At 47.6% G+C, this 23,288-nt stretch overlaps 1 protein-coding gene across 14 annotated transcripts in view; it reads left to right on the forward strand.

Annotated features, from left to right (window-relative positions):
- The window catches only part of LOC105472007 (calcium voltage-gated channel subunit alpha1 B), a 253,579-nt gene that overhangs the window by 103,200 nt on the left and 127,091 nt on the right, over positions 1 to 23,288 (forward strand). For all 14 annotated transcript variants that reach the window (XM_071078713.1, XM_071078714.1, XM_071078711.1 and 11 more), the window contains 4 exons: positions 1,378 to 1,490; positions 8,159 to 8,271; positions 10,429 to 10,560; positions 10,797 to 10,869. In XM_071078713.1, the coding sequence (XP_070934814.1) occupies positions 1,378 to 1,490; positions 8,159 to 8,271; positions 10,429 to 10,560; positions 10,797 to 10,869 (431 nt within the window). The remainder of the gene's footprint in view (positions 1 to 1,377; positions 1,491 to 8,158; positions 8,272 to 10,428; positions 10,561 to 10,796; positions 10,870 to 23,288) is intronic.

Consider the following 23,288-nt stretch of genomic DNA (forward strand, 5'->3'; position numbering starts at 1 on the left):
TGGTGCCTGAGTGGGCTGTGAAGTTGTCATCTCTGCTTGTCCCAGGTCTGGGCTGCTGCAGACTTGTCCCCAACGGAGGCCGCTGGACCTGTGCAGCACAGCCCTTGGTGGAGATTTTAAGAGCATAGGGATGGGAAGAGTGTGGCCCCCTCTTCCAGCGTCTGCTTTATCAGAAGTTGTGTCAGCTGAAGGTCCCGTGTCCCAACAGAGACTGTGGGGGGGATTCAGAAGCCCTGGGAAGGTTGAGCTGGACTCTGCCCAGGTGTGGACTCTTAGGGGCCTGCCCTTCATGCCCTCCCAGGGTCTTGTTCTCCATGTGGGCTCTGCCCGGGGCTCTGTTGCTTCCTTAGCCCCTGCTGCCCTAGCAGAGCCATGTTGCCTTTGGCCTGACCAGCACCATGAGAAGTTTAAGAGCCAATCCCTGCCCTTTGGGAGGAGAGTCAGAGACAGTGGCCTCACCCTGACGCCTAGGACTCCTGGCTCAGCCAGTGGCTGGGCCTGGCTGGGCCTCCTGCTGCCTGTGGCCTCTGGAGCCACGGCGTTCTTTTGTGCTGCTTCCCTCCTTCTGCTTGGGCTGGGTGAGCAGGGTCTGTGTACCTTGAAATCCCAGCACAGCCCTCTAGCCCAGGTATGGCCTCTCTCAGTCCTGAGGCCTGGAAGGGTCAGCAGGACTCCTGGGCCCAGGACAGCCCCGCTCCACTGCTTTTGTGCGCGTGGGAACCTCTGTGACTCGGTGAGAGTGCAAGGGGACAGTGCCTCTTGGCAGCCTCGTGCCGGATAGGAGTGCAGTGGTGGAGGAGGTCTGCCTTCAGGGCAGCAAATGTGAACAGAATACAAGTCAGCCACAGTGCTGTGGCCATCCTGGGGAGAGGCACCTTTCCTCTGGGAAGTCCCAGTGGAAAGATGGGAGATTCTGACAAGGAGGTTGAGGGACCCCACCTTCGGTCAGAGATTGGGGTGAGGCCAGAGGTGGAAGGACCAACAACTGGAAGCTGTAGCTGGGCCTCTCCCCGGGGGAAATGGGGCCCTTTGCCTCATAGCCCCAGGCCCTCCTCTGGTGAGGAGGGGGCACCCCCATGACTCCAGAAGTCACACCTGGGCTGATCTTGGGAGCTTGCCTCCTGCTGAGCCCGTCCTTCTCTGGGTCTCAGAGGCACTAGGCACTCATCACCTTTCAGACTGGAACAGGTACCTCTCCGTGTCCCTCTCAATCTATCGTTCCTTTCCTGGGCTGAGACTTCAGAGCATGGGACTGTAGGCCAGGCCTGGAAGGCTCAGCCCTGGGAAGGCCCAGAGGTCTGGTGTCCTCCAGTCTGGGCTGGAGCCGGAGTGGGAGGAGGCCTCGAGCTAATCCCCCTCTTCTCCGGCTTCTCCTAGATTTTGCAGAGTTTGTTTTCCTGGGTCTCTTCCTCACAGAGATGTCCCTGAAGATGTATGGCCTGGGGCCCAGAAGCTACTTCCGGTCCTCCTTCAACTGCTTTGACTTTGGGGTGAGTGAGAGACCTCATCGGGGGCCCACAGGGGCCCAGGCTGTGTCCTTTCCTGCGTGTGCACACATGGCCCCTGCCCATAGGCCATGCCCGGTGTGGGCTGGGGTCTGTGACCCTCCATGGGTCAGAAAGCCTACCTGAAGACAGTGAGGAGCAGGGGCTGGCAGAGGAGGCCTGTTGTGGCCAGGCCTGATGGGAGTGTCAGCCTCAGCCGCTCTCTGTTGGCGGGAGGCCACTCCTCCCTCTTCTGATCCTGTCCGTAGACTTTCACAGTCATCTGAAGGCTCTGCAGCTGCCTCCATGCCTGGGATCTCACGAACCTGTGGAGGGCTCAGTCTCTCCCCAATGGAGCTTGGGGGGCTCTGGCCCTGGGCAGGCTTGGGTACATCCACCAGCACTTCTGGGGGTTGGGGCCTGCTAGGCCGTGATGGTCCTGCCCTCTTTGCGGGGCTGGGGGAGGTGGTGGCCTTGGCCTGGGTCTCTTTACCAACTTCAGTAGGTGAGGGAAGCCTTGGAGGCAGCGTGTTTCACCGCTTACCATGACACTCGAGCACAGAGGGCAGGGCAGGGCAGTCCGAGACGCTCCTCGCTGGAACCCGGCAGGGAGCACAGGACACTTCCTGGGACCTGAACCCCGAGCCTAGGGATGTGGCACTGTTGGCACCTGCCCAGAGGCTGAGTTCTGAGCCTTCCTACTGGAGGCTGGGAATGATGGGTGGCCACGCCGCCCCCTGAGGGAGGAGAGAGGAGTGGGAGTAAGTATTCCCTCCAAGGCTTTGTACCAGAGCGCTTCAAACCCTCCAGTAAGGAGTGACAAGTGGGAGTGACAAGGAGTGATGAGTGGGAGCACTGCCCCCCAGGATGGAGTGAAGAGTGGGAGATCTGCCCCCCCCGGAAGGAGTAAAGCCTGGGAGCACTGCACCCCTCAGGGTGGAGTGAAGGGTGGGAGCAGAGTCCCCCGGGAAGGAGTAACAGGCGTGAGCATTACCTCCCTAGGAAGGAGTGAAGGGTGGGAGCAGAGTCCTCCAGGAAGGAGTGACAGGTGGGAGCACTACCCCTCCCATGGAGGAGTGACAGGTGGGAGCACTGCCTCCTCAGGAAGGAGTGGGGAGTAGGAGTGCTGTCCCCCAAGGGAGGGTTTGGAGCTCTGCAGTGTTTACAGGAGCCAGAGAGGGGCCTGGACTGTGGTAGTAAAACTTCAGTGAGAAAATTCAGCTTAATTGGACTTTTTCTCTCATGAGCGCTATACTTCTCCCCGTGGTAGACATTTGTGTCTGTGATTTTGTTGAATCCTCACAAGGACTCTCATTTTATTGATGATAACGGCAGACATTGTGTGACTGGCCCCAGGCTGCCCATTGGTTTGAGAGGAGTCAGTGGGTGAGCCTGGCTTTCTGGCCTCGGGGGTAGTGGTTTTGCATCATGCTGTGTTTCTGATCTCTGAGGAAGGGAAGGCGGTGGCCGCCTATATCGAAACCTGTGATTTCGATAGATGGTGGGAAGACAACAACCCTTCTTACCCTTCGACTTCTTGGTCACAAGGAAAGCCTGAGGGCATTGACTGAGGGAGCTGAAGAGATGGAGAGAAGTCGGAGATGCAGGGATCTTTTTCATGTCTTCTCATCTTCTGATCTGAACTGACTGCATCTCAGGACATGGAGATAATTTGCACATAAGCTGACACATTCTTCTAACACTTAGCAGCTTTAAAGTACAAACATCTGTTTCACATTTCTTTGGCTTAGGAATTCAGCTGTGGCTTAACTGGGTATCTCTGGCCCAGGGTCCCTCAGGAGGATTCAGCCCAGTTGAAGGCCAAAGATACGGTCATTCCACAGCTTGACTGGGACTATAGAATTTGGTTTCAAGCTCATGCATTTGGTTGCTAGAAGACTGGGTTGCTGGTCGTGTGGCCTCTCCATAGGCTGCTGGAACGTCCTCAGCTGTGGTCTGAGGGAGAGAACTGAGAGCACATAAGACAGAAGCTATAGAAATCCTGTCTTGAAAGAAAGATCCTGTCAGTTTTGCCGTTGTCTTTTAGTTAGGAGTGAGTCACTGGGCCAGTGACTGGGCTAGGGGTAGGAATATATGGGGGCAGGTATTACGCGAAGATGTGAACACCAGACAGTGAGGACCACGGGGGCCATTGAAGAGGCTGCTTGCCACAGCCTGCCCTCTGGCTCTCAGTGACTCATATCCCTCCCAGTGTAAAACACCTTCACCCCTGCCAACTCCCCAAAATCTTATCCATTACAGCATCAACTCAGAGTCCAGAATCTCATCCTCAGGTTCAGGTGTGGGTGAGGCTCCTCGAGTGTAGTTCGCTAAGTGCAGTGGCCACGGTGCCTCTTATTCCGTTGACCTGTGGAACTAGACGGTTATCTACGCTCCACATTCAGCGTGCAGTGGTAGGATGGGCACAGGGTAACTGCAGTAGATATTCCTGCTCAGCAAGGGGACAGCAGAAAGCTGAGCCACTGGTCCATAGGGATTCTGAAATCCAGCGGGGCACATGCTGGAAAGTCTGGGATTCGTTATTACAGCCAGGAAACCCTCTGGGCTCTTGGTTCTGCCCTCTCCCTCCCTTTGCTTTTCCATCAAAGGTAGTTCAGGTTTTCAGTTGAATGGTTTTCTCAGCCTCCTTCCCACTGGCAGAATTTTGGGAATTTAAAGACCTGTTTTCGTTGTGTACTGTCTTGATTCTTTCAGTTCAAGTTGGTGATGTCTCTGCATATATGTCCTTTAAGAACTTTATGGATGTGTTGTGAACCTTGGGGTTCACTTTATTAGAAAAAAGCTCTACCCACACCTATTAGGCCTTAGACCTTTTCTGTCTGTGTTCCTGTTGAGATGCTAAGGGTCAACACCTCCAGTGTCTTGGAGAAGTTACTGCTTCATTGACTGGATGTGTGAGGCACCCTCAGTCTCTTTGAAGAGCCTGAAAATGTGGCTGAGTAGCGCTCTGAGACGCTACCTTTGATCCTTTTGGGATCTCAACTAAAAGTCACAGTCTTGCCCTTGGCTTCATCTTTAGACCATGCCACCTTTCTCTCTTTAAAATTTCAAGTTTTATTTAGATTCAGGGTGCACATGTGCAGGTTTGTTACATGGGTATGTTGTGTGATGCTAAGGTTTGGGATACACACGATCCCATCACCCAGGTAGTGAGCATAGTACCCGGAAGATAGTTTGTCAACCCCTTCCCCTCCCTCTAGTGCTCAGTGTCTATTGTTCCCTACTTTGTGTCCATGTCTACCCTTGTTTAGCTCCCACACGTGAGAACGTGTGGTGTTTGGTTTTCTGTTTCTGCATTAATTCACTTAGGATAATGGCCTCTGGCCGCATCTATATTACTGCAAAATACGTGTTTTTTTTTTTTTTTTTTAAATAGCTGTGCAGTCTTCCATGGTGTATATATACCACATTTTCTTTATCCAGTCCACTGTTAACTGGCACCTAAGCTGGTTTGTGTCCCTGCTGTTGTGAATAGTGCTGTGGTGAACAAGTGCATGTGTCTCTTTGGTAGAACGAGTTATAGTCCCTTGGGTATATAACCAGTAGTGGGATTGCTGGATCAAATGGTAGATCTATTTTAGTTCTTTGAGAAGTCTGCAAACTGTTTTCCACAGTGACTGGACTAATTTACATTCCCACCAACATTCCCTTTTCTCTGTAGCCTCGCCAACATCTGTTATTTTTTGACTTTTTAATGATAGCGATTCTGACTGGTGTGATGGTATCTCACTGTGGTTTTGATTTGCATGTCTCTAATTAGTGGTGTTGAGCATTTTTTTTTCCATGTCTTTGTTGAGACCTTGCCATTATTAATGTTGCTATCTGGAGAGGCTGAGCATATTCAAAACCAGCAAGTCCTGGCTTCCTTTTATTTAGTGCACTTTCCTGGGTTTAACTCTCTCCTCTCACATTTGACTATAAGCAGCAAGAAGACATGAGGTGGCACCTTCAGCACTTGGCTCGGAGAGCTCTTGAGGTTGATCTGGTTTATTAAGCATGTTTTCTACTTTTTTTTTTTTGAGACATAGTCTCACTCTTGCCCAGGCTGCAGTGCAGTGGCATGATCTTGGCTCACTACAACCTCCGCCTCCCAGGTTCAAGCGATTTTCCTGCCTCAGCCTCCTGAGTAGCTGAGATTACAGGCACCCACCACCACGCCCAGCTAATTTTTTGTATTTTTAGCAGAGATGGGGTTTCACCATGTTGGTCAGGCTGGTCTTGAACTCCTGACCTCAAGTGATCTGCCTGCCTCAACCTCCCAAAGTGTTGGGATTACAGGTGTGAGCCACCGCGTACTTGGCCTGTTTTCTACTTTTTACATAGCTGCATGCAACAGTGTGGCTAAACTTTCTGCCAGCACACAACAGGACTCCTTTCTCTAGTTTCCTATGAAACTCTCCTTGCTTTCCTGCAGACCCTGGTGTGCGGCATGCATAATGTCCAAAATTCTATGAATTATGTGTTAAGTGCACTTTAGCCCTTCATGAATATGCTGCTCAGTGTCCATCCTCTGGTTCCAAAACCACTCCCACATTTTAGGTTTTTATCACAGCGTCACCGCACTTCTGATTCCAAAATCTGTATTGACTTTTCCTGCCGGGGAACAAATTATCCAAAAGCTTAGTGGCGTAAGAAAACAAGTATTTATTATTTCACTGTTTCTGTGAATCAGGAATCAGGGTGGCTTAACTGGGTGCGCCTGGCTTGCGGTCTCTAGTGAGGCTGCAGTTTTCCCAGGCTCATTTGGGGCTGGAGAATTCACTTCCAGCCTCATGCCCATGATGGCTGTCAATGGACCTAAAAAATCTGCTTCCGGGCTCACTCGTGTGGCTGCTGGCAGGCCTCTGTTCCTGGTCACATGGGCCTCTCCCAGCTGCCTGAGTGTCCTTATGACATGATATCTGGTGTTCAGAGAAAGAGAGTCAAGAGTTCCCAAGATCTCAGAGGTGGCATCCCATCATTTTTGCTGTATTCCGTTTACTAAGAGTGAGTCACTAGGTCCAACCCATCCTCAAGGGGATAGCATTATACAGGGGAGTGAATACTGGGTGGTGGGGATTCCTGAGGCCATCTTAGAGGCTGCCTACTATATGAACCAATGAAGACAAATTTAAAGAATTAGTGGAAAACAGGAGAGATGCTGGAAGACTGGCAATGAGAAGAAAGTATATTTAGAAAACTACAATCTTCAACCCTAGGCAAGCATCTGGATGATTTGCTGTTGCAGAGAAAAGTTGGTAGTGATGATCAAGGGCCACGTGTGATCACCAAGAACAGATGGCACTCTTGGCAAGACTCGGGTGGCAAGCTCACCTAATTTGTTGTATTGATAGGGTTATCACAGGTGCTGTGGATATTGGTGTACCTGGTTGTTGACAGAACATTAGATACTCTCTGAATGGCGATCTGTGGACAAGGTGGAGAAAGGTGCAGCAGATGACTGTGCATTTGAGTTGATCCATAAATGGTGCACAGCCATTCCCAGACATGCTGGTTTACAGATTAGTGTCAGCCTGTAGGGAGGTCTCTGGAGATGTACCGCAGGGCTCTGTCTTAGCATATTCATCGTTCTCTCAGTGACTTTGTGAGAACATTGACGTTAAGCTCATCAGATTTGCAGTTGATGTGAAATTGGTGGAAATGACTGAAACTTTGGAAAATATATGTCCCAAATACAATATAATTGAGTTTGAGAGGCTCAGCTTTGGAATTCTCCACACCAGTTGCAGAAGTGTGGCTTAGAGGAAATGAGAATTACACACATGAAGAAGACATGGGCATTCCTGCTTTCTGTGAGCCCAGATTGTGCCCCTTGAGGTGTGGTGGCCTGGGAAAGAATTCAGTCTGGGGCCCCTTGCTTGTCCTGTCCAGGGGGAAGGTGGTAAAGGGTCTCCTGTGTTCCAGCCCCCTGGTCTGTCCTTTCTGAGTCCCTCACACCAGGCCCTGACCAGGACGGCCCTCCTCACGGTCTATCTGAGGAACGGCTGGAAGGAGGGACGTGTACTTTGCTTACAAATTTCAGCTCACCAACGTCAACGGTGCATGCAACAAACAGGCAGGCTTGCCATAATCTGTTCTTGGTGGCATGTGCTGTTTCCTGGTCATTTGGAGAAGAAAAGACTCAAGATACAATTTATGAATCTGAGTATCTTGGAGCAGTGGCAGAATCAGGGAGGGGAAGTTACAGGGAGACAGATTTTGCTAGTCTGAGAGAACAGTCTAATAGTCAGTGCTGTCTGAAAGTTTGCCCAGCTCCAGAGTTGTTGAAGAAGACACCAGTGTCACCAGGCTGTGGTCAAGCACAGAGGAGGTATTAGACCAGGTGGTTGTAAGGTCTGCCAGAAAGCCAGCAGGCCTAACCTAGCCCACGTCTGTGTCCTCCTGGTGCGTCTGGGGTGGGGGATGGGGGGTGGGGAGTGGGAGGGAGGGCAGGTACCGGGACTGGTGGGACTCTACAGCCTTCCCCAAAGGTTCCAAGAGCTCAGTGTGAGGTGTGTGCCTTGTGTTAGTTACCCTATCTGGCTTGATTGTCAGACAAGGAAGCAGGATGGTTCCTTACGGAGAGGTGCAGCCAGTCAGGGTGCGCACACACATCCATCTGCATGCACGGGTGCGGATGCGGTGCACCCAAGGCTAACGCCATCCCATTGCAGGTCATTGTGGGGAGCGTCTTTGAAGTGGTCTGGGCGGCCATCAAGCCTGGAAGCTCCTTTGGGATCAGCGTGCTGCGGGCCCTCCGCCTGCTGAGGATCTTCAAAGTCACGAAGTATGTCCCCTGCGCTCCCAGGCGAGGGCAGGTGTAGGGTGGAGAGGGCGTGGGATCAGCCACACAGGGTGCTTGTCCCCAGGAGTTCATAGCACCCAGAAGCTCTCTCTGTGGCTTACAGTTGGTTTAAATACAAAAGATGTTTCCAAAACAGCCTTGTGGGGCCACATCTGCCCTCAGGGCCATCCCCGACTGGCCTCTGGCACCCTTTAGCTTTCTTGTTCACTTGCTCCCCATGATTCGTGTCATCTCCTCTCTTGAAACCACCACCCCATCTTCCCAGCCTTCAAAGGTGACTTTGCTTTGTAGTTAATGAGGAAGACAGAAGTCATCAGATGGAAGCTTGTCCACCGTCTGGTCCCCAAGTCTGCCCACCTTCCCTGCAGCTCCACCCCTGGGAGCCTGTGTGCACCCTGCCATGGCCCTGAGCTTCTTACCGAGCCAGCCTGGTGCCTGCCTGGCCCCCGTGCCCAGGCCTGCTTTCTCCACCCTGCACCTTGCTGACGATGGCAGTGACAAGACCATGTTTACAGTTTTGTACCACTTGTCTCTGGAAGCGAGTTGCTGCAGTTTGCCTACAAAGAGACTGAAGCCCAAGAAATGACAGATGCAGGTAGTGAGAGGAGGACCAGGGCAAAAACCCTTCCCCTTGCTGCCAGAGTTGTAGTGGGGAAGAGAGAGAGAGAGACCCTCCTCACAGCAGTCTCATCAGCAGCAAAGGCTGCACCGCGGAGGCTCCTGAGTAGCTGGACCCTACCAGACGCACGCGTGGGCCAGCATCGACCTTGGTGTGTGTCCTTGGCAGCTGTAGGGCCCAAAGAGCAGAGCTGCCGACACAGCCCATGCAGGGCCAGGTCATAGGTCACACCTCTGGTGATCAAGACGACCTCTCAGAAGCCCACTGACCTCCCCAGGGCAACTGAAATCCCAGGTCTTTTCCAAAATCCACTCTAAATCCAAACCTAAGAACATAGGAGGATATGAAGCTATAAAGGCAGAAGAGTTTTGGGCAGAGTTGAGTCCCACTGGGACAGAATCCCCACCGGTGCTCTGTGCTGTGCGTCCTCAGACTTCTGTTGCCTTCCCAGAACCTGCTGGTGTGAGGGTCCAGGAAGTGACCGCAGGGCTGCCTTTACCCCACCTCCAGGTCTGGCATCTTGGGCTCCATTTTCTCCCAGGAAGTAGGTGACCCCTGTCCTGAGGCAGGCTGGCCTAGACCCCTGCTAGTCCCAGGAGAAGTCTCGATTCCTTTCCCAGAATCTTCCACCCCATCTGCCATTAGCCCTCAGGTACTTTGTAAGAGAATCTATGGAGGATAGCGGGGTCTCTGATGTGGGCGCCAGGGAGAAGGACACGGTTTGGGAGCCCAAGGGTGCCCGGGGGTAGAGTGAGCACCAAAGGAGACCAGTGTCTGTCCTGCAGTCCCTCCATTGCAGGGAGATGGGACAGCATGTGCAGAGGCACAGGGACATGAGGGACCGGCCCCTCAGTTGCCGTCAGCAACCTCGGTGGCGCCTGTGTGCCAGGGGGACCCGTGCATGAGCAGGGCATGGTCACTGCCCTCTGGGATGCGGGGCGTTGAGGGATACCACAGAGAGTCTGTGTGGTGCCACCCTACAAGCTCTCCATGCCGCGTGTCCCTGGTCCCTGGTGAGGGGGCACTGGAGCCAGGGTCTCTGCCACCAGCCATAGCGCTTGCAGAAGATCTGCTCTAGGTTCTGGTGCAGCTGCTCCTCCTGCTGTGGGCTGATGACAGCAGTTGTGGGACTTGCTTCACATGGCATTAGTCTGAGACACTTGGTAGCTGACTGGGTTTGAGGGGTGAGGGGCAGGGAGGGGCTGAAGATGAAGTTTGGGATTGGGCCTGGCCACCTGGATGGTGGCCTCATCCCTCCTGAACCTAGTGGCAGGGAGCAGTTTGGGGGGATGAGGTGAGTCCTGCACTGGGTGTGTTTTTCTTTGCCGTCCCATGGGGCCCTCAGGGAGAGAAGTCCAGGGCAGTGGGCCTGGAACTCCAGAGAAAAGCTCTGACTTCATACCTAGGCGTGCAGCCCTCAGGGTTTAGAAAGTCACGGGAGCCTTAAGTGTGGCTGCAGAGAGCCATGAGTGTGAAGTCAGCGTCTGGAGCTGGCTCAGACCCCCTGCCTGGCCCTGCAGGTACTGGAGCTCCCTGCGGAACCTGGTGGTGTCCCTGCTGAACTCCATGAAGTCCATCATCAGCCTGCTCTTCTTGCTCTTCCTGTTCATTGTCGTCTTCGCCCTGCTGGGGATGCAGCTGTTTGGGGGACAGTAAGTGGGCCTGGGCAGGAGAGCTCAAGGCTGGGGGCTTGCAGGGAGGTAGAGCTCAGAGCAGACAGCGCCGACCAGGCTGCCTCCACCCACCTTCCTGCGAGGAAGGTCCTCAGAGGGGCCGGTGTGCAGCGGTCTGCAGCCTGAAGCGAGCAGGTTGAGGCCATGTTGGAGCCTGCAGGCGCTGCCTCGCTGCTGAGGGGCTGCCGCTTCCCAAGCCTTCCTGTTTTCCTCAGGTTCAACTTCCAGGATGAGACTCCCACAACCAACTTCGACACCTTCCCTGCTGCCATCCTCACTGTCTTCCAGGTAAGGCCCTTACTTTGCACATTTGCAGACTGTCCGGCTCCCGTCTCCCCTGGGTGCTGGGAAGGCGGACTCTCCTGTCATTCCCTCCCTTGTTCCTCCGCACGGCCCAGATCGCCGACCTTTCAGACACAGTGTTCCTCAAATGAGGGGAGCACAGGCAGTCGGCAACGTGCAGATAGATCTCCAGGTCCCGGGACCCCAGCCCCTATGGTGAAGAAAATTGGATTCTGTGGCAGCACCGTAGGGAGCAAGTATAGTTCCCTGGGGGCCCAGCTGGGCTTCAAGCCACCAGTTTATCTCTTGGCTCCTGAGACTTGCATGCATTTCTGTTTTTTATCCTCCGAGAACAAAAAACAAAGCACTCCCTAAACTTCTCTTGCTACTATCTCAGATGCCATTGACCCCTTCAGTTCTCGTCTGTATCTGGAAAACTGCCCCCCTCAGCTCCTTGGGAAGTGGGGGCTGGGGCCCCATTTCTCTACGACAGAGACTTTGTTGGCTCACGCAGCCTCTGCCCTCTTGGAGGGTTCCCTTTTGAGGACTTTCTTGGTTGGGTACTCTCCCCTTTCATAGGGTGTGGCCCCACAGTCCTGCCCATGACTGGTCTTACTGATGGGAGAATGCCTTGCACTCCTGTCCCATGAAACATACTTGGATGCCATGTCTGAGACTGAACAGGATGGCGGCTGTTGTCTTGCCTGTGATGCCTCTTAGGGAGGCCCAACAGTCTGTGTTTGCTCCAGGCCAGGGGCTCAGCTTGGCTCCCTGGCTTCTGGGGCTGCTGGTCCTACTACCTTTGGTCAGGGCTGGAGCCTGCAACCTGTGTGAAGAGAGGGGCCCTTTCGGTCCCACTCTCTCAAAGGGAGGAAGTCTTGCCAGCAGACCATTCAGACCAAATTAGACGATTGGCTGAAAGAGGAGTTCTGTCCTAATTTGCACCACAGGCCTCCACGACGGTCCCCTTTCTCACATCTTCCCACTCACCCTCACCCTGCTAGGCTGGAGCCTATGGCCTGTCAGCTCCTAGTCACTGCCAGGCAGAGCTAACTCTTCTCCCAGAGGCGCATCTGCTTCAGGCCTGTCAGGGCCTTGCTGTTGTCATCTCTTCTTCCTCTCTGGTCTCATGTTTGAGTTGCTGCCTCTCCTCCTCTCCTCTGATTCCTTGAGTCGGGGGCACTTGTCAGCCTCCGACTGTCCTCCCTCTCTCTGACTTGAAAGCCTTGGCTGCTCACAGGCCAGTGACTTCCAGACTTTGGTCTCCCAGATGTTTTTTGAACTCTTAGTGGGTGACAGGACCTATGTCAGCCACTGGGACAGAAGTGGATGGTCTCCAAGCTGCATGATGGGGAGGTCACAGGCCTGGAGCTGCCTGTAGAGTCCTGAATGTCAGGCAAGGGAAACTGGGAGGAGCGCATTTCCAGCAAAGCAGCCAAAATGTGAGGAGTGTCTGGGGTGGCAAGAGGGTGGCGGGGGTGGGACAGGAAACTCCAGGTGTGGGGGGGCCAGGCTGAGGCTTTGCCCTGTAGAAGCTGTTGCAGGGAGGGGCCCCATGCCAGGAGGGTTGCGCGGCACATGACCACAGCCATGCTTTGCTGTGTTTGTTACAAGAAAAGACCTGAGTGTGATGAGGGAGAGAAGTCAAAGTTGGGAGGAAAGTGGGCTTTTCTGATCAGATAATGCTCTGATTCAGACATTACATGCCCCTTGCTCTAAACACAGCAATAAGATAAAAAAAATACACTTAGAAATTAAGAGGACCTAGACAAGTAAAAACAAAATCTCTGAGGAATAGAAATGGAATAGAACATACAGTGGTGAGAGACAGCAGAGACCCGGGCACCAGGACATGGCCTGAGAACGGCAGATGGGCTTGGGAGTCTGAGTCCCATGGCAGCAGAAGTGTGCAGGTGTGGCTCAGCCCCCTCTAAGCACTGGGGGAGGTGCCTGGGCCCTTTGGAGGAGGCTGAGGAGGGGTGAGGGCTTCTTCGGCTGGAGGAGACCAGGAAGGCTGCAGGGCAGAGCCGACTGGTGGCTAGGCCTGTAATTCCCACAGGTGAATCTGGACCAGGGTCCTGAGATCCCAGGGTGGGAGCCCCTGCTTCTGAATGAGGTTGGGAGTAGGGCAGGGAGGGCATGTGAGGGGGAAGAAAGCAGCTTCAGCTGTGCTCATGGTGGATGTGCAAACTGAGGGCTGGGAACAGTCAGCATCCCAGACAGTGCCAGCAGCATCTACAGTCAGAAGGCGTAATCACTCCCAAAGAAAAAGAAATGACAGAACAAACACAGATGACTTTAAACTGAATATGCCTAACATCCTCCAAGGGGTAAAGGGAGAACCAGTTAAACACAAAATTATGTAAAAAGGCACCTAAGAACAAAGAAAAGACCTAATCAAATCCTAGAAATGAAATATATAGCTATTTACATTTTAGAAGTAGAGTGAACTGTACACTGGACATGATCAGAGACAGCATGGGTGAGCTGGAGGATGCTGCGAGACTGAGCCAGCTGGGCGTGGAGATGAGGTCATGAGGCTTCCTGGAGAGAAGGAAGTGAGGGTGGGCTGGAGTGGAGGTGCCCATGTGAGGTGCGAAAGAGAGGGAGGCCAGTGCCCCTCTTGAGGGAGTCCTGGAGAATGTGTGCTCAGGTGGCCAAGCAAGATAAACAGATAATTCCAGACCTAGACAAATTGTGATCTCAAGAAAATCTTAAATGCTGCCCTAGAAAAACAGATTTCCTAAAAAAAAAAAAAAAAAAGTCTGATGGCCGACATCTTACGAGCACGGATACCAGAGCGTCATGGAGAAGTAACGGAAACATTGGGGTACAGTCACTATTTGCCAAGAATTCTGAATCCAGAGAGCTGTGGTTTAAGTGTGAGGGCAGAGTTAAAGATACTTTCAGAAACAAATAGGAATGAATTACCACCCCCCCACCCAGATCATTTGAAAGCACTACAAAGGCTTATACATTTAGTAAAGTGGATGATTTAGAATAAAAAATACTAATGTATTTTTCCACTTACCCAAGAAGAAATTAACCGAAGAAAAAACAGGAAATGGAACCATTTCAGAAATTGAATAATTAGATCAGGATTGGATTAAGATGGCAGATAGGAGGCAGGACTAGCTTGTAGCTCCTGCTCGGACAGACAGAGCAGCGTGTGGAGACTCACATCATGAACTTTTGCTCCAAGAACTACCACAGGAACATAAGAAAGCCGAGAGAATCCACGGACCCCTTGAAAGAACTGTATCACCTCTGCAGACCACCCGAGAGGTCAAAAAACTGAGTCTGCTTGCTTTCTCAGTGTGGAGGCTGATGGTCTGGGGCAAGCTCTCAGCTCTGGGCACTGGCTGCCTGGAAATAGACTCAGTGCTGTTGGGGGTGGGAATGGTAGGAGTGAGACCGGCCTTTTGTACTGTGGGCTGCGTGGGAGTGGGGTGAGGCCTGTGACTGCTGGCTCTCTCCCATTTTCCTGGCGACCTGTATGACTAACGGCCTTAATCTTCCTGGAAACATAACCCCATTGTACTGAGAACCACACCCGCACCCCTCACAGCAGCCACAGCAAGCCCCGCCCAAGGAGAGTCGGAGCTCAGACACCCTATTCCTGCCCCCACCTGGTGGTCTTTCTCTACCCATCCTGATGGCCAAAGACAAAGGTTATAATCTCCTGAGGGCACTGTGGTCCTGCTCACCCCTGAGAAATCTGAATACTTAATTAGACTACCTTAGGGCAAATTTGCATCCTTTCTACAGTACCTCGGCTGATGCTCTCTTGAAAGCGCCACCTCCTGGCTGGAGGCCAGCCAATATAAAACGAGCACACTAAACAAAAATACAACTCACAGAGTCCATTTCACTCCCCTGCTACCCCCACTAGAGCAGGTGCTGGTAACTGCAGCTGAAAGACCTGAAGATGGATCACATCACAAGACCCTTCACAGACACTCCCTAGTACCAGCCTGAAGCCTGGTAGCTCCACTGGGTGGGTAGACCCACAAGAGCAAAAACAGTCAGTCATTGCAGTTTGGCTGTCAGGAAGCCCCATTCCTAGGGGTAGGGGGAGAACACCACATCAAGGGAGCACCCCCATGGGATAAGAGAATATGAACAGAGGCCCTTGAGTCCCAGATCTTCCCTCTGGTTCCAAATGAGAAGGAACCAGGAAAAAAATTCTGGTAATATGACAAAACAAGGTTCTTAAACACTCCCAGAGGATCACACCAGCTCACCAGCAATGGATCCAAACCCAAAACGAAATCTCTGAATTGTAGGAAAAAGAATTCGGAAGGTCCATTATTAAGCTAATCAAGGAGGTACTAGAGAAAGGTGAAATTCAACTTAAATCAAAAACATGATACAGGTTATGAAAGGAAAATTCTTCAGTGAAATAGCATAAAAAAATCACAATTTTTGGAAATCAAGGACACACTTAGAGAAATGCAAAATGCACTGGAAAGTTTCAGCAATAGAATTGAACAAGCTGAAGAAAGAACTCAGAGCTCAAAGCAAAGGCTTTTGAATTAACCCTATCCATCGAAGATAGAAGAATTTCAAAAAATGAAGCCTCCAAGAAGTATGGGACTAAGTTAAGTGTCCAAACCTAAGAATAATTGGTGTACTTGAGGAGGAAGAGAAATCTAAAAGTTAGGAAAATATATTGAGTGCATAATTGAGGAAAACTTCCCTAGCCTTGCTAGAGATTTAGACATCCAAATACAAGAACTCAAAAGATACCTGGGATATTCATTGCAAAAATTCATTGCAGAAAAATTCATCACCTGGGCACATAGTTATCAGATTATCTGAAGTCATGATGAAGGAAAATCTTAAGAGCTGTGAGGCATAAACATCAGGTAACCTATAAAGGAAAACCTATGAAATTAACAGAAGATTTCTCAACAGAAACCCTACAAGCCAGAAGAGATCGATTAGGGTCCTATCTTTAGTCTCCTTAAACAAAACATTTTTCAGCCAAGAATTTTGTGTCCAGTGAAATTAAACCTCATAAATGAAGGAATGATACAGTCTTTTACAGACAAACAAATGCTGAGAGAATTCACCACTACCAAGCCAGCACTATAAGAACTGCTAAAAGAAGCTCTAAATCTTGAAAAATATATTTGAAGTACACAAAAATAGAACCTCCTTAAGGCATAAATCCAACAGGACCTATATAACAATAACAATGAAAAAACACCATGGTATTCGGGCAACAAATAGCACAATGAATAAGATAGTATCTCACATCTCAATATTAATGTTGAATGCAAATGACCTAAATGCTCCACTTAAAAGATACAGAATGGCAGAATGGATAAGAATTCACCAACCATGTTTCTGCTGTCTTCAGGAGACTCACCTAACACATAAGGACTTACATAAACTTAAAGTAAAGGGGTGGAAAAATATTTCATGTGCAAATGAAGACTAAAGCAAGCAGGAATAGCTATTCTTTCATCAGACAAAACAGACTTTAAAGCAACAGCAGTTAAAAAAGACTAAGAGGGACATTATATAATGATAAAAAGCCTTGTCCAACAGGAAAATATCATAATCCTCAATATATATGCACCTAACACTGAAGCTCTAACATTTATAAAACAATTACTACTAGACCTAGGAAATGAGGTAGACAGCAACACAGTAATAGTGGGGGACTTTGATACTCCACTGACAGCACTAGACAGGTCATCGAGACAGTCAACCGAGAAGGAATGAACTTAAACTATACCCTACAACAAATGGACTTAACAGAGCATTCTACCCAACAACTGCAGAATATGCATTCTATTCATCAGTACATGGAACATTCTCCAAGATGGACCATATGATAGGCCACAAAACAAGTCTTAGGAAATTTTAAAAAATCTAAACGATATCAAGTACTCTCTCAGACCACAGTGGAATAGAATTGGAAATCAACTCCAAAGACATCCACAAAACCATGCAAATACATGGAAATTAAACAACCTGCTCCTGTTTGATTATTGGGTCAACAATGAAATCAAGATGGAAATTTAAAAAAATCTTTGAACTGAACGATAATAGTGACACAACCTATCAAAACCTCTGGGATACAGCAAAGGCAGTGCTAAGAGGAAAGTTCATAGCCTTAAATGCCTACATCGGAAAGACTGAAAGAGCACAAATAGACAGTCTAAGGTCATGTCTCACACAACTGAAGAAGCAAGAACAATCCAAACTCAAACCCACCAGAAGAAGAGAAGTAATGAAAATCAGAGCAGAACTAAGTGAAATTGAAACAAAAAAATTACAAAAGATAAATTGAACAAAAAGCTGATTCTTTGAAAAGATAAATAAAATTGATAGACCATTAGCAAGATTAACCAATAAAATAAGAGAGAAGATCCAAATATAAGCTCAATTAGAAATGAAATGGGAGATATTACTACTGATAACACAGAAATACAAAAGATTATTCAAAGCTACTATGAACACCTTTATGCACATAAACTAGAAAACCTAGAGGAGATGGATAAACTCCTAAAAAGATACAACCATCCTAACTTAAATCAGGGAGAATTAGATACCCTGAACAGACCAGTAACGAGTAGTGAGATTGAAATGGTAATTAAAAAATTAAGAAAAAAATAAAGTCCAGGACCAGATGGATTCACACCAGAATTCTATCAGACATTCAAAGAAGAATTGGTACCAATCCTATCGACACTATTCCATGAGGTAGAGAAAGAGGGAATTCTCCCTAACTCATTCTATGAGCCAATATCACCCTACTACCAAAACCAGGGAAGGACATAACCAAAAAAGAAAACTACAGACCAGTATCCCTGATGAACATAGATGCAGAAATCCTCAACAAAATACTAGCTAACCGAATCTGACAGCATATCAAAAAGATAATCCACCGCGATCATGTGGGTTTCATACCAGGAATGCAGGGATGGTTAAACATATGTAAGTCAACAAATGTGATAACACCACATAAACAGAATTAAAAACCAAAATCACATGGTCATCTCAATAGATGCAGAAAAAGCATTCAGCAAAATGCAGCATCGCTTTATGATTAAGCCCTCAGCAAAATCAGCATACATGAGACATACCTTAATGTAATAAAAGCCGCCTGTGACAAACCCACAGCCAACATAATACTGAACCAGGAAAAGTTTGAAAGCATTCCCCCAAGAACTGGAATAAGACAAGGATGCCCACTCTCACCACTTCTCTTCAGCATAGTACTGGAAATCCTAGCCAGAGCAATCAGACAAGAGAAAGAAAGAAAGGGCATCCAAGTCGGTAAATAGGAAGTCAAACTGTCACTGTTTGTTTGCCGATGATAGGATTATTTATGTTGAAAACCCCAAAGACTTTTCCAAAGAGCTCCTAGAACTGATAAAATAATTCAGCAAGGTTTCAGGATACAAAATTTAATGTACACAAATCAGTAACTCTTTTGCTCTTTTATACATTAACAGCGATCAAGCTGAGAATCAAATAGAGAACTCAACCCCGTTTACAGGAGCTGCAAAAAATAAAATAAATACTTAGGAATATTGCTAACCAAGGAGATGAAAGACCTCTACAAGGAAGATAACAAAATACTGCTGAAAGAAATCATAGACAACACAAACAAATGGAAACACATCCCATGCTCATGTATGGGTAGAATCAATATTGTGAAAATGACCATACTGCCAAAAGCAATCTACAAATTCAATGTAATTCCCGTCAAAATACTACCATCATTCTTCACAGAACTAGAAAAAACAATCCTAAAATTCAGATGGAACCAACAAAGAGCCTGCATAGCCAAAGCAAGACTAAGCACAAAAGGCCAGGTGCAGTGGCTCATGCCTGTAATCCCAGCGCTTTGGGAGGCCAAGGCAGGCAGATTACCTGAGGTCAGGAGTTTGAGACCAGCCTGACCAACATGGTGAAACCCCATCCCTATTTTAAAAAATACACAAATTAGCCGGATGTGGTGGCTTGTGCCTGTAATCCCAGCTACTTGGGAGGCTGAGGCAGAAGAATCATTTAAACTCAGGAGGCAGAAGTTGCAGCGAGCCAAGATTGCACCATCCATTGCACTCCAGTCACCCATAACAAGAGTGAGACTCCATCTCAAAAAAAACAAAAAACAAAAAACAAAAAAAAAACAAAAACAAAAAAAGCAAGACTAAGCAAAAAGAACAAAGCTAGAGGCATCACATTACCCAACTTCAAACTACGATATAAGGTCATAGTCACCAAAACACCTTGGTACTGGTATAAAAATAGGTAGATAGACCAATGGAACAGAATAGAGAACCCAGAAATCAATCCAAATACTTACAGCCAACTGATCTTCGACAAAGCAAACAAAAACATAAAGTGGGGAAAGGACACCCTATTCAACAAATGGTGCTGCAATAATTGGCAAGCCACATGTAGGAGAATGAAACTGAATCCTCATCTCTCACCTTATACAAAAATCAACTCAAGATAGGTCAAAGACTTAATCTAAGAGCCGAAACCATAACAATTATAAAGATAACATCAGAAAAAAATCCGTCTAGACTTTGGCTAGGCAAAGACTTCTTGACAAAGAACCCGAAAGCAGATGCAACAAAAACAAAGATAAATAGATGAGACTGAATTAAACTAAAATGCTTCTGCACAGCAAAAGAAATAAACAGGCAACCCACAAAGTGGGAGAAAATTTTCACAATCTGTACATCTGACGAAGGACTAACATCCAGAATCTACCAAGAACTCAAATTAGCAAGAAAAAAACAATCTCATTAAAAAGTGGGCTAAGGACATGAATAGAGAATTCTCAAAAGAAGATACACAAAAACATATGGAAAAATGCTTAACATCATTAATGATCAGGGGAATGCAAATAAAAACCACAGTGAGATGCCACCTCACTCCTGCAAGAATGCCCGTAATAAAAAAAATCGAAAAATAATAGATATTGGTGTGGATGTGGTGAAAAGGGAACAGTTTTACACTCTTGGTGAGAATGTAAGTTAATACAACCACTATGGAAAACAATGTGGAGATTCCTTAAAGAACTAAAACTATATCTACCATTTGATCAGCAATCCCACTTCTAGATATTTACTCAGAGGAAAAGAAATCATTATATGAAAAAGAATACTTGCATATGCATGTTTATAGCGGCACAATTTGGCATTGCAAAAATACAGAACCAACCCAGATGCCTATTGGTCAATGAGTGGAAAATGTAGTGTATACCAATATAGTATAGAATACTACCCAGCAATAAAAAAGAGTGAAATAATGGCATTTGCAACAACCTGGATGGAATCAGAAACTACTGTTGTAAGTGAAGTAAGTCAGGAATGGAAACCCAAACATTGTATGTTCTCACTCATAAGCGGGAGCTGAGTTATGAGGATGCAAAGGCATGAGAATGATACAATGGACTTTACGGACTTGGGGGAAAGGGTGGGAGGGGGATGAGGAATAAAAAAACTACGGTGTATGCTGCTTGGGTGATGGGTGCACCAAAATTTCAGAGATCATCACTAAAGAACTTAGTCATATAACCAAACACCACCTGTTCTCCCAAAATCTATTGAAATAAAAAATTTTTTAAAAATTTAATAATTAAAAATCTCTTACTCAAGTTACCAAATTCAGATAGTATGATGCATGAATTCTTCTATTTAAGAAGTTATTCCAATTTTCTACAGACTCCTCCACAGAATATAAAAAGGGATAACTCACCACTCATTGTATGAAACTAGAATAACCTTGATAATGAAAAAAACTAAACAAGGACACTATCAGAAAAGAAAAATAGAGATCATTTCTACAAACCCAGAAGCAAAGCATCCAGGGGAAACCATCACTAATCAAATCTAGATATTCTTAAAAATTATTTTTATAATTGACTATAACTTTTCCTAGAAATGCAAGATAATTCAACATTAGAAAACCTATGAATGTAATTTGTCACACTAACAGATTAAGGTGGATACAAACCCTGTACGATCAGAGAAAGCATTGGAACTCTAGCACAAGCACAGTCAGCCAGAGGTGAGAGGAGTGGAGATGAGATTGCAGACGTTGCTGATGACTGAAACTGGGTGATGGGCACATAGGGCTCATTGTACTCCACTCTGTGTATGCTTCAAATGTCCGTGATAATTTTTTTTTTTTTAAAGTAAGACCTAACACTCCTTCCAAATAAAAACACTTAGCAGATTACGTTAGTATCAGGGGTCTTAGCACAGTAGAACAAGAAAAAATGAAATAAAAATTCTCAGGATTGACAAGAAAGAAAAATGTCATTATTTACAAATGAAATATACACAGAAAACTCAGGTGCTGTCATTGCAGATGGTATCTATATAGAAAAACATGAAATTGGATTCCTACCTGGTACTAAGTATGAAAATCAATTCTAGATAGATTAAAAGACAAATAATATAGTATGAAAGAACAAAGGATAAAAACAAGTAACTCACAGGAGAAGAAACTATGATCAATTTTACTGCAGTCAGGGAAATGCAAATTAAACCCTCAATGAAACAGCTGTTTCCACCTGTCAGTTTAGCCAAAATTAAGAAATCTAACAAGATTTAGCGAAGTGGAGAAATTAGGGTTTCTTTATGCTGTTGGTGGGTTGGTAGAGCCACTTTGAAGAGTAATTCATTATATCCCGTCCACTGGAATTGGCACAAGCAATTCCTGCCAGATACATGCCCTGGAAAGTTTCTTGCCCAAGTGCACAAGGAAACAGGTAAAGCCATTCTAGCAGCATTATTTGTAATAACAAAAACCTGAAAATCACCTGCATGTTCACCATCAGGAAAATGGATAAGAGAAATGTGACCAGTTTGTGCAGAAGGGAAAATGAGTGCCCTAGAACTAAGTGTGTTTATAGCGTATGATACTATTTAAGGATGAACGATATGCAAAACAGTATCATATGCTGTTTATGATATGGATGTAATAAACATATAAATGCTTGCACAGGAATGATGAGCACCAAATTCAGGACATGGTTTTCCTGGTGGTGGGGTGGGAGTTGCTGGGAGGTAGGGAGAGGAAGAGGAATGAGACTGGGGAGTTCTGGCCACATTTTGATGTTTTATTTCTTAAGCTGGGTAGTGGATACACAGAGGTTAGTTAAATTATTCATTGCATTTTGGAGTGTTTAAAATATTGTGCAATTAAAAAATAAGGGGATATGAAAAGATGAACTAATTAAACATTGACCAAAAGAAAGCCAGTGTAGGCTGGGCATAGTCGCTCATGCCTGTAATCCCAGCACTTTGGGAGGCCAAGGTGGGCGGATCACTTGAGGTCAGGAGTTCGAGACCCGCTGGCCTGCATGGTGAAACACTGTCTTTACTAAAAATATGAAAAATTAGCTGGGTGTGGTGGTGCTGAGGTGGGAGAATTGCCTGAACCTGGGAGGCAGTGAGCTGAGATCACGCCACTACACTCCAGCCTGGGCGACAGAGCGAGACTCCGCCGTCTCAAGAAACAAAACAAAACAAAAGAAAGCTGATGTATTAATGTCAGCCAAAAGAGGTAAAAAGAGGATGGATGAGAATAAAGGGGCATATTACATGATGAACAGAGGACGCCGCCAGAAGGAACACACTGCAGGACATGAACTTGCAGGACCTAACAACCTGGCCTCAGAACATTGACCAAAAACAGACAGAATTACAAGGAGAAATAAAAACTTTACCATCTTTTTTTTTTTTTTTTTTGAGACGGAGTCTCGCTCTGTCGCCCAGGCTGGAGTGCAGTGGCCAGATCTCAGCTCATTGCAAGCTCCGAGCTCCGCCCCCCGGGTTTACGCCATTCTCCTGCCTCAGCCTCCCGAGTAGCTGGGACTACAGGCGCCCGCCACCTTGCCCGGCTAGTTTTTTTTTTTTGTATTTTTTAGTAGAGGCGGGGTTTCACCGTGTTATCCAGGATGGTCTCGATCTCCTGACCTCGTGATCCGCCCGTCTCGGCCTCCCAAAGTGCTGAGATTACAGGCTTGAGCCACCGCGCCCGGCCAAAACTTTACCATCTTATAAGAGATTTATAACATGTCTCTGTCAAACTGAAGGATGAAACTGACAAAAGATTAGAAAGGATCTAAAAACATGAACCAGTTGTCACATACAGAACTGTACCCGACAGATAGCGAATAGAATATTCATTATTTGGGGCACAAGGAACATTCGCAGACGTTGACCGTTTGTTAGGTCACTCAAGAAACCTCAACAAGTATTAATTACTGTCCAGCTGGGCGCAGTACCTCACACCTGTAATCCCAGCACTTTGGGAGGCCGAAGTGGGCAGATCACCTGAGGTCCGGAGTTCGAGACCAGCCTGGCGTGGTGAAACCAAAATGGCGAGACCCCATATCTACTAAAAATACAAAATTTAGCCAGGTGTGGTGGTGGGTGCCT

Source organism: Macaca nemestrina, chromosome 14 (assembly GCF_043159975.1).
Source record: "Macaca nemestrina isolate mMacNem1 chromosome 14, mMacNem.hap1, whole genome shotgun sequence".
NCBI classification, from domain to species: domain Eukaryota; kingdom Metazoa; phylum Chordata; class Mammalia; order Primates; family Cercopithecidae; genus Macaca; species Macaca nemestrina.